The 13,935-nt window shown below is 34.1% G+C and overlaps 1 protein-coding gene across 2 annotated transcripts; it reads right to left on the bottom strand.

The window, feature by feature from the left end:
• Nucleotides 1-172: 172 nt before the first annotated feature.
• LOC133173402 (uncharacterized) lies at nucleotides 173-12,473 on the bottom strand. 2 transcript variants are annotated; one of them, XM_061308382.1, is made up of 16 exons: nucleotides 11,148-12,473; nucleotides 10,920-10,990; nucleotides 10,680-10,821; nucleotides 8,102-8,176; nucleotides 7,850-7,938; nucleotides 4,382-4,455; nucleotides 4,185-4,273; nucleotides 3,265-3,413; nucleotides 2,884-2,961; nucleotides 2,726-2,786; nucleotides 2,510-2,627; nucleotides 2,195-2,295; nucleotides 1,615-1,893; nucleotides 977-1,108; nucleotides 712-786; nucleotides 173-557 (listed from the first exon to the last, which is right to left on the bottom strand). In XM_061308382.1, exons 1-16 carry the CDS (start codon nucleotides 12,036-12,038, stop codon nucleotides 330-332), a joined length of 2,652 nt encoding a protein of 883 aa, XP_061164366.1. In that variant the 5' UTR covers nucleotides 12,039-12,473; the 3' UTR covers nucleotides 173-329. The 2 variants fall into 2 exon arrangements, with proteins under 2 accessions (XP_061164366.1, XP_061164367.1); XM_061308383.1 differs by lacking the exon at nucleotides 1,615-1,893.
• Nucleotides 12,474-13,935: the final 1,462 nt, after the last annotated feature.

Consider the following 13,935-nt stretch of genomic DNA (forward strand, 5'->3'; position numbering starts at 1 on the left):
TAGCGGGATAATTGTTCGAATATATTTTGTACTGAAATATTCCATTTTTTATGAAGTTTGACTATTTTTGTATGACATTCATTTTTGATATGGTACTTGTATTCAACTCATGCTGGTTCATGAACTTGTAAACAAGTAACAAAGTGAACAAGAAAAGTTTGATATTGGAAATTCTTAAATTAGCCTTTGTTTAGCCTTTATAGATTTTATTTTGTTACAATTTTAGTTCTGTTGTGCATTAAAAATGATTAAAATCCATTTCCTTCACACATTCATAAAAAATGGCCACAGTTACATATCTATCTTCTATTCTTTCCCAGCAGTCAGAATTAGACATGAACTGAAGGTGTATAAGTCTCTGCGTGGTTGTGTAGTACATTACTGATCAGAGAGCTTTTGTAGTCTTCCCAGTCAAGTTTGTTTTGAAAATTCTCCTGCAATTTTTGTTCACGTGGGTAAGCACGTATTGACTCTCGCAGGTTATTGCGTACATTGTCATTAATGTATTTGAGGAACACTTTCTTTGAAAGCATCACTATCTCCGCTCCTTTGCTGACCTGTCAAACAAAAGTTATTATTTAACATGTTCTTATTTCTGTTAAATATTTTATTTAATATGGGAAATAATGAAATCACAGATTGCCGGCAATGTTTGTGAACTTACCATACAATAATGTAATCACAGATTACTGGCATTGTTTGTGAACTTACCATACAAGTTGCTGGAGATGCGTTAAGCATATCATCCAGGTCCTCACTACCCCACCCTGTCAGTGTATCTAAACCCTGAAAGAGACGTAACGTAGGAACCAGAATAAATAAACATTATACACTGTATATATATATATATATCCTCACTAACCCACCCTGTCAGTGTATCTAAGCCCTAAAAGAGACATAACATAGGAACCAAACTGTACATATATATAAATATACATGTATATTAGAGAGAGAGGCTCAAATGATAGATACTCACAAAGACGTCTTTACTTTGAAGAAGAGCGAGTTTTACAAACACGTTGTGATTTTTAGAAGTATCGTCTTCCTCCAATCCCTCCCTCTTTTTCGGAGGTTCTTCTTTCTTCAACATTGCAGACGTTGGCATAATCTATGATTACAATACCATTTTTTTAAGTTGGGTTTATATTGATATTTTGTCAACTGTGTGGCTGTTTCAAGACATGCAAAACATTACTTTTCTCCAATATATACTTATATAATCATACATTATGATAAAGAAATGTTATATTATAGAATTACAATTTTTTAAGCATCAAACCCCTTGCAAATTTAAAATGCATTTCTTTTTAGTATAGTTAGTAGTAAATACTTTAATTTGAAATTAAAAAGAGAAATGTTAGTTCAAGTTAATGTAAGTTAGCTTTCATCTATGTGTGCATAAACTTGAGAGTTGAATATTAAAATTAAAAGCAACGTCATGCAATACTGGAACGTTATTATAAAAGATATGGTAGAAGATGGAGTGTTAAATGAACTCAAATCACCAGCTACACTCCAAAGTCAGTATCCATAAAGACGTCAGAGGTAGAGTATTATGTGTTTCACGCAGGACAGGAAGTGGAAAGGGGGGTTATATGACCTGCGCATACGTACAAAATGTGTTTGATATCGGATATTTGGTCCTGCCATAAATCTACTTTCAGATATATCTGAAAACGGACTTCTACAACCCACAGGGGGAATGCAAAATATTTTATCCTCTGTAGTTCCATTTGGTAGATCAGATTCCTTTTTGTTGTTATTTAGAGATTCTATATCCTCCTCTATTTCCGCTTCCGGAACAGTAACAAGGTTGCTGTGGGGGTTAGAGGAGAGGGGAGGAAGATGGAGTTCCTCATCACAAAGTTTGTCAGTATCCTCTTTAGCTAATTTCTACATTCACAAATAACAAATGCCACTCAAAATCAAACAGAAGAAACCCTTTTAAACAAATCAGTCTGAATTCATTGAATCATACTCTTTTCAATCAATGCACAAAGCACCATTGTATGATGTAAAAATTCTCCTATGTGATCAATAGCAAATTTAGCAGCATTGTGACATTCAAGTAAGTCTAGAATGTGAATTTAAATATCTACATGTACACATGTAATTCTCTCTCTCTCTCTCTAATATTTTGATTTTTTTATCCTTGTATTGACGTATAAGCAGTAGTGAAGTAAATGTTACTCACCCTCCTTAAAGCTTCATAATAATTTGCCATGTCCTGGAATACATCCGTATTCATGTAAATTTTGTGTTTTCTTCTTCTTTGTCCACTGTCAACCTTGGACTCTGTGTTAATCACAAAACTGAATTAGTTTCAAATTTGATGCCTCTGAATTATATACTAGTATATTATACAAGATGGAAAAGTTGAGTCAAACCTACTCACAAAGTTTTATACAGATTAATTAGTCTAAATATGTGTAAATATATTTACTTCATGTAGAATTTCATAGAAGACAAGTTAACCAAAAACATTAAAAAGGCACTTCAGCGATGCTACCTGGTCCACCTCCTAGTTCCGGCAAGACGATTTCTGTGATCGGATCCGGTTTTCTTTTTATTTGACTAGATTTCCTTGCTTTAACACTCTTAAGTTTTTTAAGTACTTCACAGGAGCCCTACAATGAAATATTTTACAAACGATTTTAAAAAAGAATTGACAAAAAATTATAAATATACTCTTTATTATGATAAAATTAAAATGATAAATACAAACCGATTTAATGAAATATAACCATTCACTTTTCTTGCCATCGTCTGACACTAATGTACCTCTCCTACAATGTTGATGTAGATTTATATATAAACAGTCAAATTGACAATGAAACACTAACTTCAGAGCAGAATATTATACAGTTAATATAAGAAACTTACTTAAAGTAATGAAGGATACACGTGCCTGGTTCCTCTCTCAGACAATCTATCGGCCAGTTCTGCATAATGGGAACTTGCCTGCATTGTGAAAAAGAAAGATTATCAATGTAACATATTTAAATATGAATGCAATGCTCCATTTTTTTCAAAATGTTGACATTTTGATAATACTTTATCGATAAATACAGAAAGTACAGAATACATTTTGATACGATTTGTTCTTTTTCCGATCTAATAAATATTCTTATTTCCCTAAATCTAAATAAATATATTAGTAAATGACCTCCCTTGTTGGGTTGCGATTTACTAAAGGTTAATTTTCAAAGTAAATTGATTAAATCACTCTAACTGCTGCATAATGGTGTAATCTGTACATGATACCTTAAAAATTTGACGTGTTCCGATTCTTCTTCGTCGTTGTCATTCATAAAGATCCTGTTAAAGTCGTCTTTTCCTATGACTAACAGTTCCATAGACGTGGCGCTCTCCACCGTGGCTGTTCTCTTCGTGTTAAAAATTAATCCTATCTCCTGATGTCAAAACAAAAACGTTTTATACATTTTCAATGTCATATACAATGAATAATGGAAAAAGGAGAAAAAAATATACAGTTCTATTATATTTCTGAAAATTTAAATTCAAATTTTCTCATTTTTGTATGTCTAAAGTAATATGAGTAGGATTCAAGTTAGGGAATGCTAGACAAGTGAGTCCCTCAACATGAAGGTTGTTTTGGCTACATGTACTGAATGCTGACTCTTAGAACAAATGGATAATAGAAATTTGTACGGAGTTAACAAACATATCTATATGTGCCCTGTACTCTACACTATTTGTGATAATAAGAAAACAGTGAAAACATCTACACAATTGTTAATTATGAAATTAGATGGCTAGATTTTTCCCTTATATCTAGGTATATAAAAAAGTCAAAGGAAGAAAAGATTAGAAACAAAATATTTTCAACTGTTTGGAAAATTATCTACTGTTGTGAAAAGAAAACATAACACTTATTGAAGATATATCTAATAGGCTATGTTTAAGAAGTAAGATGGACAACTGTGTATTTTCTATTAAAAGTCAGTCATTATGGTCAGCTGTAGAGAATCCTCCATGTAGTCACTGTGATACCTTACCCCGTCTTCCCACGAATACTATACAGAAACATCACACAAATGTTATAAAATTAAAGATTGATAGAAGTTTTCCTTATTTTTTCAATTTCCAATTTTATTTCTATGCATTCCAAAATAATATAGAAAAATCTTGTAATAATGGTCCCGTGACCAGGATCATCTTACCCCAAAACTCATCCCTCTTGTAAGGCGAGCAACGGTATTCAGTCTTGTTTCACCCGTCTTTGGGTCTGTCATCATCTTTTTGACGAAAGCTTCATTACAAAAAAAATAATGGATAAGTAAAAACAGTTTGTTTTTTTTTATTTTTCTCACTAATTTTCAAAAAAAAAGAAAGATTTTATTTCCGGATGAAGATTCACCTGTTCCAGCCAGTATAAAGTAAAACGATTCTGCGTCGTGACCTTGGCGAACTATTGCTTTCTTTGGACCAAGACTAAAAATAAAAGTCGGTGAAGCGAATTAATCTAAGCGGATAAAGCTAATCCAAGTTACTGATCCAAGAGACACAAACAAACCCATTCCAAAACCGAGGTTAAAAGCAAATAAATGTTGGTACACGTGTTTTTGTTTTTGCTGGAAAAAAATCAATGTTCGAATATTTAGAGAGGTTAAGCAGATGACCGTGTACGTCTACGTGTACGTGTAGCTAGGGAAATCCCCTAATTAACTGCGATTTACGTCATCAGTTTTGCATAGCCCGTAATTCTACAAGTTGTTCACAACGTGTAGATTCATATGTTTACGTAGGAAAGAACGTGTAGCTTCTTAAACACAAATTATAGAATATATATTTTTCAAGCGGTGTTTGTTGTGATGTTGAGAGTTTAACACCATTCTTTGTAAGCACCAAAAAATTTACTATAGGGCTTGGAAACGACATGTCTCGGATTTTGATGAAATTTGCACCACAGATGTGTCTTGGTACAAAACTAGCAAATATGGTGTCGGAAGTTCCACACGTGCACTTGGTTGCCATGGAGACGGATCCATTGAATTTGGCCATTTTTGGCCCTTTTTGACCAAATGAAAACATGAAAATTAAGGAAATGTAAACGGATATTTATCGGTATCTACTACACTCAAACTAAAATCATTGGATCATATGATAACTTGAACTTTTAAGGTGCACAAGGCATATAATCATTTATTCTAGAAATATTCCCAATCTAATAAAAAGGTCATGCAAACTGACATGGTTTCTGAAAATTTGAAAAATGGGGAATTTAGCATTTTTTGAGATCTTTAAGGCTAAATAAGAAAAATTGTCAGTGGAAAATTTCCAAATCTTATGTGTGTTTTTGTACTTGAGAACTAGTCGTGTCATCTCATGAAAAAATATCGGTGGGCATTTACTCCTATTTTTAGTAACATGTATCTATAAATAGATATATTTTAGAAAAATGTAAAAAATCAAATTTTGGCAAAGTTTAGATGTCAATGCTGGATAATTAGGAAGTATATTGTAAATATTAAGATGTTAATGACAGTAGCTAGACACAACTAGCTGGAGTGAAAAATGGTTGAGGGGGATTCCCATTTCTATTTATAGTATCAAGCACCTAAATATAGATTTGTCTCTGAATATTAAGAAAAATGACAGTTTTATGCTAATTGGAAGCTTCATAGAAAAAGTCTTAACAAATATTAAGCTTTTTACAATATGCCTTCAAAAAGAACATGTGTTTGTACAATAATTGATACAATATTGAGGATCAACTCTTGTTTCTTTTTATAACAACAATGGTCTAAAAATAGATTCCTCGAATTATCGAGAAACTGTAGATTCTTGCACTTTTTCAGGCAATGATGGATGGAAAGGATGCAGACTAACTGTTATAAACCTAGTGTGATTGACAAGTACTAGAAATCATTTACAGAAATATACACTATGTGAAGGGGGTTCCCTTTTCTATTTATAGCACAAACACCTATAAATAGAAACATATGACAATTTTGCCTTGTGCACCTTAAAAGTTCAAGTTATCATGTGATCCAATGATTTTAGTTTGAGTGTAGTAGATACCGATAAATATCCATTTACATTTCCTTAATTTTCATGTTTTCATTTGGTCAAAAAGGGCCAAAAATGGCCAAATTAAATGGATCCGTCTCCATGGCAACCAAGTGCACGTGTGGAACTTCCGACACCATATTTGCTAGTTTTGTACCAAGACACATCTGTGGTGCAAATTTCATCAAAATCCGAAACATGTCGTTTCCAAGATTTTTTGGTGCTTACAGAGAATGCGTGTTAATATGTTGACGGTGCAACCGTTGGGGCGAGCACATTGTTCACTTCATTTTAAGATCCGCCTCTTCAAACCGCACGAGACATTTGGAACGTCTAAACTGTGACGTCACATGACGTCGTATGTTAGCTGCATTTCCATAAACAAAGTTTAAAAAGTGCAAATATTTTAACAAAGAACGTTTAATCTACTATCTGCATGCAATAGCCATTAAATTAAGGTGAGTTTATTTTTTGTGAAATTTTAGTTGTTGTCACCGCGTGAGCGAAGTTAGCAGCGAGAACAAGAAGCGATGCATTGTGGGTCAGAATTACTGCGGAAAAAAATTCTATTGAATGAATGTGCAGTAGTCCGAATTTTCTCTTCGCCCAGGCGTTGTCGTTAGAGCTCGCAGTGACGAGCGGCGCTTCGCGCCGCTCGCTATTACGTACATCTATGTATCTTTTTTAATCAAAGTCATAGAATTATTTGATACAAATGGCTGATTGTAAAGTGACTTGTTGAAATGACGTTTTAAACGTACCGCTACATACAGATTGTTAAACAGAACACGATGTTATTTACGCTTGTAAAAACACTTCTAGGTTTACACTAGTCCGAAATATCTTACGTTTTCCAGACTCCCCCCCCCCCCCCCCCCCCCCACGATTTTGATATTTTCCGTGCAGGAAAACGTCAGAACCGGCGCCATTACGAAAACTGGAAATTTTACCGTCTCCGACCGGAGCTGATTTTCGATACTTGCAAACTGAATTAAATGCCGAACTTACAATTTATCAGTAGCGCAATGCTTCTAGTACTCACCAATATCGATGAAAAGAAAATATCACTTCACATTTCGATACAGGTCTTGCAAGATTTAAAAATACAAGAAATGAAAAGAAAACTCTTTGGTCTGATAAAATGTTTTCACCAGACTGTGTATTTCATAAACAAACCATAAAAACGATGTTGGTGAGTACTAAAGGCATTGTACTTTTAATAAGTTGTGAATTCAGCATTTGATTCGGTTCGCAAGTATCGAAAATCAATCCGAGAATGCTGCCTCCAGTTGGAGGCGGCGAATTTCCAGTTGTCGTAATGGCGCCGGTTCTGACGTTTTCTTGGCACGTAAAATATCAAAATCGTGAGAAAAAGCCCGGAAAAAGTCAGATATTTCGGAATAGATTTACACGTACACGTATAGACGCACACGGTCAAATGCTTAACCTCTCTATTAATAACTCAAAATCTTCAAAAAAAAAGACAATAACATTATTTTTATTCAGTGTTCTTCAGATGTAAATAAACTTCAGCTGTTAAATCATTGTTTATGAATGTGTGTACACGTGATATTCCATCAATTCCATTTACTTATAGCTACCCATAAACAAAGGATAATGGTGGTCTGGTACCTTCATTTATTAGAAAAGTTTAGGTATGCTGACAACTATCTCGAGATGGTTATGGTAAGTCGAAACTTCAGATTTAAACTTTAAATGTAACAATTGTTTGATAATTTCCTGGGGAAATCTAACTTAGATGTACGTGTCCTTGTGTACTTTCTATTTACTTCGGGAAGGGAGGAGGGGGACTTACGTTTGGTACCAGGCGACCTGGCAGAGCTTTTCCTGTGTCACAAGGGGATACTCGGAAAGGGAACGTAAAGCCTGGAGCCCGTGCATTACCTACAACCAAAACAAATGCATTAAAGTACTTGCAAAATGGTAAAACGTGCTGAACAATCGCCATGACCTTGTGAAGCATCTGAAATGTCATTTACAGATTATGGTTATGTAATTTGTTAAGTGTCGAATATTAAAAAAAATTTAAATTATCAAACTAAAATACCTGTTTGATCATTTCAGGAGTGCGGAAATTCCATCGGGTAGTTAAGGTTTTCCTGTGATCCTGAGTTAATGATATCTAATATACAAGAGAACAAGTATATAAATGCATGTTTTAAATACCTTTATGAAGAAATAGGAAATAAAAATTTCTGGTGATAAATTGTTTTAATGTTAAACATTTGTTTTCTCGAACTGTGAGTGCTCAAAGTTCTTTTTGTAGCTAAAAATGTCTAGGCTTATTGATAGATTGTTATTCTTTTACGTCCCTTGAGAGAATTAATTTTTCACTCATATGGAGATGTCACCATACCGATGGAGGGTTTTAAATTTAGTCCTTTACTCGGCACTTAGGGCCATCGAGCAATGAGTGCTCTTTATCGTGCCAACGCCTACCGTGACACGGGACTTCGGTTTTTAGGGTCTCACCCGAAAGACTCGTGACTTTTACTTTTAGTGCAGAGCGTTAGGCGATCGGAACAGCAGTCGCTATCCATGTTGACGTCTTAGGTTTGATGCGGCGCCGGGGACGAGAATCAAACCCGCTACCTCCCGATCACGAAGCGAGCGGCCCTTCTACTAGCTACCGCGACTGGTGTACATGTACCTTGGCTTATACGGCGAAGAAATTTATACCCTCAAGACTTACTGAATAAACAATAGAATTAATCATTTAAATCACGACCTTGTATTGAATCCATAAATTGACTTCGCTGTTTACGTTCATTTCAACGAGACATTTTATTCATTTGCGCAAGTGTTAACCCTCTTAAACAGTTTAACGACAATTTGGGAATTTTCTAATATAATACTGGTTGGATTTTGGCTTTTAGTTTCTAATCACTGAAGTCACTCCAAGATAATTTATTTCAAATCAGCAGATTAGGAAGACTCAAAGACGTCACTCAGTTTCATTTTGTTTATCAGATTACTTTTATGTCTCATTTTTCTCTGCCAAATACAATAAATTGGTCGAATGTTTTGTTGAAATATGATCAAGAAAATGCGGATTATATCATACACATTTAACAAATTCGTCTTTGAAAGTTAAATAGGCTAGTAATTTTCGTTAACGCCAATTTTCGTTGTTTATGCTTGCGCTTTACCCCGAAATGAGGTTATCAAAGAACAGAGTTCTCCTTCATTTCAAATTTAACTTACGCGAAGGGCTAATATTCGCGCTCATTTCGCGACCGAATTCGCGAAGGAACCACGAAATAAATTGAAAAACACACAACCCCAATGAATCAATAGATTAATATACAAATGATTTTTATTACTTGGAAGATTATATACTGTTCATTAGAGGACGGAGGATATTCTGGTAAGTCACACAATCACGCTAACATCTATATAATTTTGCAATTTTCTGAAATATCTTAAAATTTGTGAATAAAAAAAAATACTTAAGCAGTTTAGAGTCATAAAATTATATTTTGGTGGATCTATCGTTAATTTTTCAACATTGCAAAAATACATGATTGCGATATACGTGCGATGTTTGACACGCAGTGCCAATGCAATTTTGGAGATGTGGTTATCTGTAAAGATTTATTAAAACATGAATAAATTAATATTAAAAATTTCATTTGCAATTAACGTGAAATATGTGGAAAAAATGCCTTGTCTCTTTTCATTCAAGTGTCCAGCGAGGTCTAGAAGATAATTGTTTGTGCAAGCCAAACAATGAGCCCTAATTAGAGTAAATTAGAGTAAATTAACGGTTTAGCATTAAAAACTGAAAAACGGTACATAATTTGGAGGTTCATTTGGTTTATAAATTTATTATAAATAGATTATGTTTTTGTTGTCAAATGGAGGTTGAAGATGAGTACCATTTTATATTAAAATGCTCACTTTATCATGAGTACAGGAAATTGTATATTAAAAAGTATTATTGGTATAGACCTAGTATGTATAAACTTTTACAATTATTATCAACTGAAAATGTGAGTGAACTAAGTAATATAGGGAAATTCCTCCAAAAAGCAGAAGCACTAAGAGATTTACATCTGTAAACTAAGGATTTTTTTTAATGTTTGGTTGGAAATATTGTATACAAACAATCGTATGTTAAAACAAGTATATGTAGATATTTTATGTATGTATATTTCTTCCGTGCTATACATCCTGTATTTGTAATGTTGTAATCTGATAAGCCATATGGCTTAAGGAATAAATAAACAAACATAAATTTATATATTTATCTTACTGACGACGGCAATCTTACAGTGGCGCTAATATTTTAACTGTGGCGGAACTATGGCGCTGATTTTTTAACTGTGGCGCTAAGGAATTTAACTGTGGCGGGGCCGCCACGTTAAACGGCGGCGAGCCCATGGAGAACCCTGAAGATCGAATTACAAATTTTACTGAATATAACAGAGTTTGACGAGGCAACTGTCCAGGAATTTACTTATCAACAAAATTGCCAAAACCACGAAATTTGATCCCAACGAAATTTGACAAAACCAGATTAACAGATTTACCTGTAAATCATCGTAAACTGTAAAGATTTTGATGTTATGTACATTAATAGCATTGATTTGTTGATTTAAGAGTTCGGGGTAGGTGTAACTCACCTCCTTTCTAGCCACAAAGTAATTTTTATCAAATGACAGTCCGTACTCGTCCATGGTCCTGGACACGTTTTCACAAGAAACCTCGTTGGCGATGTCAACAAAGGATTTCAGCTCTCTCTCCAGCTTATTACCCTCGCTAGAACTATCAGATAAAATATACGCAATACAAATGTACATCTATTTCAAATTCAGACAAGTGACTCAAGGAAAATATAAATAAATTAAACAGATTAAACTTACTCCATAATGAGTTCAATCCATTTAAGTATGATGAGAACAATTCTGGCATATCGACGAAAGAACTGCAGCGCCTAAAATTTCAGAGATTTGTTTTTTAAAGATTACTTTTTTTACAAATTGCAGCACTTCTTTGACATAATTTGATGCATGCACTACCAAAATGGGACTTTAAATATACTTGAAAGGTCAACCAATTCAGACATGGGGAAAAACAGCAAACTAAATTACCTCTCCTGGTTTCATGAACTTGGGATCTCTGTTTGATTCGTCCTCTACGTCAAAACGTTGTAGAGCGTAGATATGGGTGGATCCACTAGCCTCAGTGGAGGATCCTTGGACAATATTCCGATACCGCCGCTCTATGTGTTGTACATTGCTGCGCAATGTGGCAACTCGCGAAAAATGGTCTTTGGGTAAATCTAGCTTTCTTTCTATTCTCTGTCTCATCTTGTTAATGGCAACCTTCCTGGTGAACACAGCCATGGCGTGGTCCTCTATACTATTAGTTTTCTGAGCCTTCATTTTGAACAATTGTGCGGAAGCCAACTGCCAAAGACCTGACTCTTCCATACTTTTTCGCCGTGAATCGGCCACCAGTTTCTTTTCCTCCTCCGTAACCTTTGAATGATGAGGGTCTGCGAAGGATGGATTTTGCATAAAGACTTCCTGTAACGTATCCAGTTTGTTACGACTGTTGGATAGCGGATGCACATTCACATTCTGTGTCGTGTGAAGCCGTTTTTTGACCAAATTTTCACGGACATTTCGACGTAACAAATTATCCTCGTATATGTCTTTGGGTCTGACACTGTCAAAGAGGTCTGGCATCGTGTAAGATTTGGTCAGGTTGACAGACGACATTCGCCTGAGGAAGGCATGGTGTTGACTTCGTTGGGGGTCTGTCGACATCATCTGTTTATCAAAATCCAGGAATGTTGCTGACCGGCTTAAAGACAATGTGTCTTCTGAGCTATCATCCAGTCCTTTGTCCCTCAACAGAATTCCACCAGGATCGGATTTCAAAGACTTCAACGGTTTTCTCTTCCGAGGGGACACAACCCTGGTGTTTAGTCTGATTCTTGCCAATTTATCCTCGGGGACTGGATTTAAGTCTTTCATTGTCCTTTTCAACACTAAAAACTAAAAAGTATACAAAGGATCAAATTTAAAACATGTCGTTTTGTTGGATGAATTTCAGTTTTTGACAATAATGGATAAATGGTGTCATTTTATTATTGCACACCATTAGAACCATCAATCGTTCCATCTGTGACTGATTTAAATTAATATCAGAAATTCAATTTCAGGGGTATTATTCCACTATATGTAATTAAATTAAATCGAATTCTATCTACATTCACGACTAATAATAATATCAGTGGGGTCGATATATTGTGTTTGTAAAACGCTGTAGCACGCCTCTAACAGTTGTTATACGGTCTAGGAACCTTGGCAGAAGGCGGGCAGCAAATACGCGTTCTGTTCAAATGGTGAAAAAGTTGCTAACTGCAAAATCGAACCGCTATTGATAAGACTTGAATAGAAATATGAGAAAAAAAGTTGAACTTTGGAACGCAAAATTTCGCGAGTGTTTCCGTTACACAATCAACAATCCACTCATACTTTGTTACCATTATGTTTAACTAATCTAATAGCACAGTACATGTACAGTACGTGACAGTTATTAGAAGCATCGCTTTTTAAGATCTAGTATCTACTAATAATTTTTCAAGATATTCTAGATTTAAACTCATTATACTACCAGATAAATCAGCATTCATTACCAGGGGTTTTGAAAAAGATAACAAATGATGAAAATCATTGTTTTCAATGAAAATTGTACAAAACTGATCAAATACACACATAGTTTTGGTTGACATTTCCTCAGAATTTGTTTTAGTGGTGGTATACATCATAAGAGTCACACACAAGTCCTTAACTTTTTAAAATTATTTAATTACAGGAAATATGATTTCCTGGGTGTTTTGAAATGAAATACAACTTACATGCCTTTTCATTTTAAAGCAATATTTAATTGTTCTACTTAATTTAAAAGAAACGAAATTTGTTTAAAAGACTGTTTGAAACTTATTTCTGTTAGAACCTTCTTACAAAAACTCAAACAGATGCTTCTAAACACAGTCCTGCAGTATGAGTAACAATGGGTTTGTTACCTTGCTTTACAAGAAGTGTTTATTTCTCAAACTATATTAATTCATCCAGAGGACTACATTTCAATGCTTCTCGACTTTAATTTATAGTGAAAAATGACAGAACTACAGTAATAGAAGGACCGTGTAAATCTAAACGATTAGTATGTGTTCTGAAATCATCATCCAGATTCGAGGGTTATAATTTTACATTGAAAATATTCCGGGGTTGAGTTTCTTTCTTTTTATTTTCCTTGGAAGGGGGGGGGGGGTGAGATAATAATCGATTGGGAGAATTTTCTTATATATTAACACCGATGTGTGATTACTTTAATTATTCAGTTCGACTTTTATCGGTGTAGGTTTCAAGCTTATACTTTTTGTTACATTAATTTTTACGCAGAAATACCTGTAAGAGAGTTGTTTTTTTTATTTTTTATTATTTTTATTTTATTTATTTTATTTTATTTTTTTTTTTTTGCAGAAAATATATATGTAAAATGGCAATTCCTCTCAACTGTAAATGTTGTTTATATATTTTTGAGAATTATATGCCATTTATTTTAAATATTACCATTTATCTGAATATTTTCGAAAGAAGCTAATACATGCAAAATATCCATGATTTTTTTTTAATACTTTTGGTTCAAGCAGTGTATGGATTTACGTATTTTTTAAAAATAATAATTGAAGTGTTATATAAATTTGAAAAAAGCGCTATCAGAGTGTGAAACAGGTACTTTGATTAGGGTGTCATATCCCGATCAGGATAAAATACCCCGATAAGGATTTATTCCCATACGATCTGCAAATAGCCCTGATAGTCAAGCTCAAAACACATTTTCATGTCATCAACAAAAATTGAA

This window comes from Saccostrea echinata, unplaced genomic scaffold (genome assembly GCF_033153115.1).
Source record: "Saccostrea echinata isolate AGI-Se365-2 ecotype Australia unplaced genomic scaffold, CSIRO_AGI_Sech_v1 ptg000056l, whole genome shotgun sequence".
NCBI classification, from domain to species: Eukaryota; Metazoa; Mollusca; class Bivalvia; order Ostreida; family Ostreidae; genus Saccostrea; species Saccostrea echinata.

Coding starts and splice junctions, on each gene's coding strand:
- LOC133173402 (XM_061308382.1), bottom strand. CDS start 12,038: ATGAAAGACTTAAATCCAGTCCCCGAGGATAAATTGGCAAGAATCAGA. Junction 2,787..2,883: donor TGTATCCTTCATTACTTTAA/GTAAGTTTCTTA, acceptor TCAACATTGTAG/GAGAGGTACATTAGTGTCAG. Junction 2,296..2,509: donor GGAACTAGGAGGTGGACCAG/GTAGCATCGCTG, acceptor TGATTAACACAG/AGTCCAAGGTTGACAGTGGA.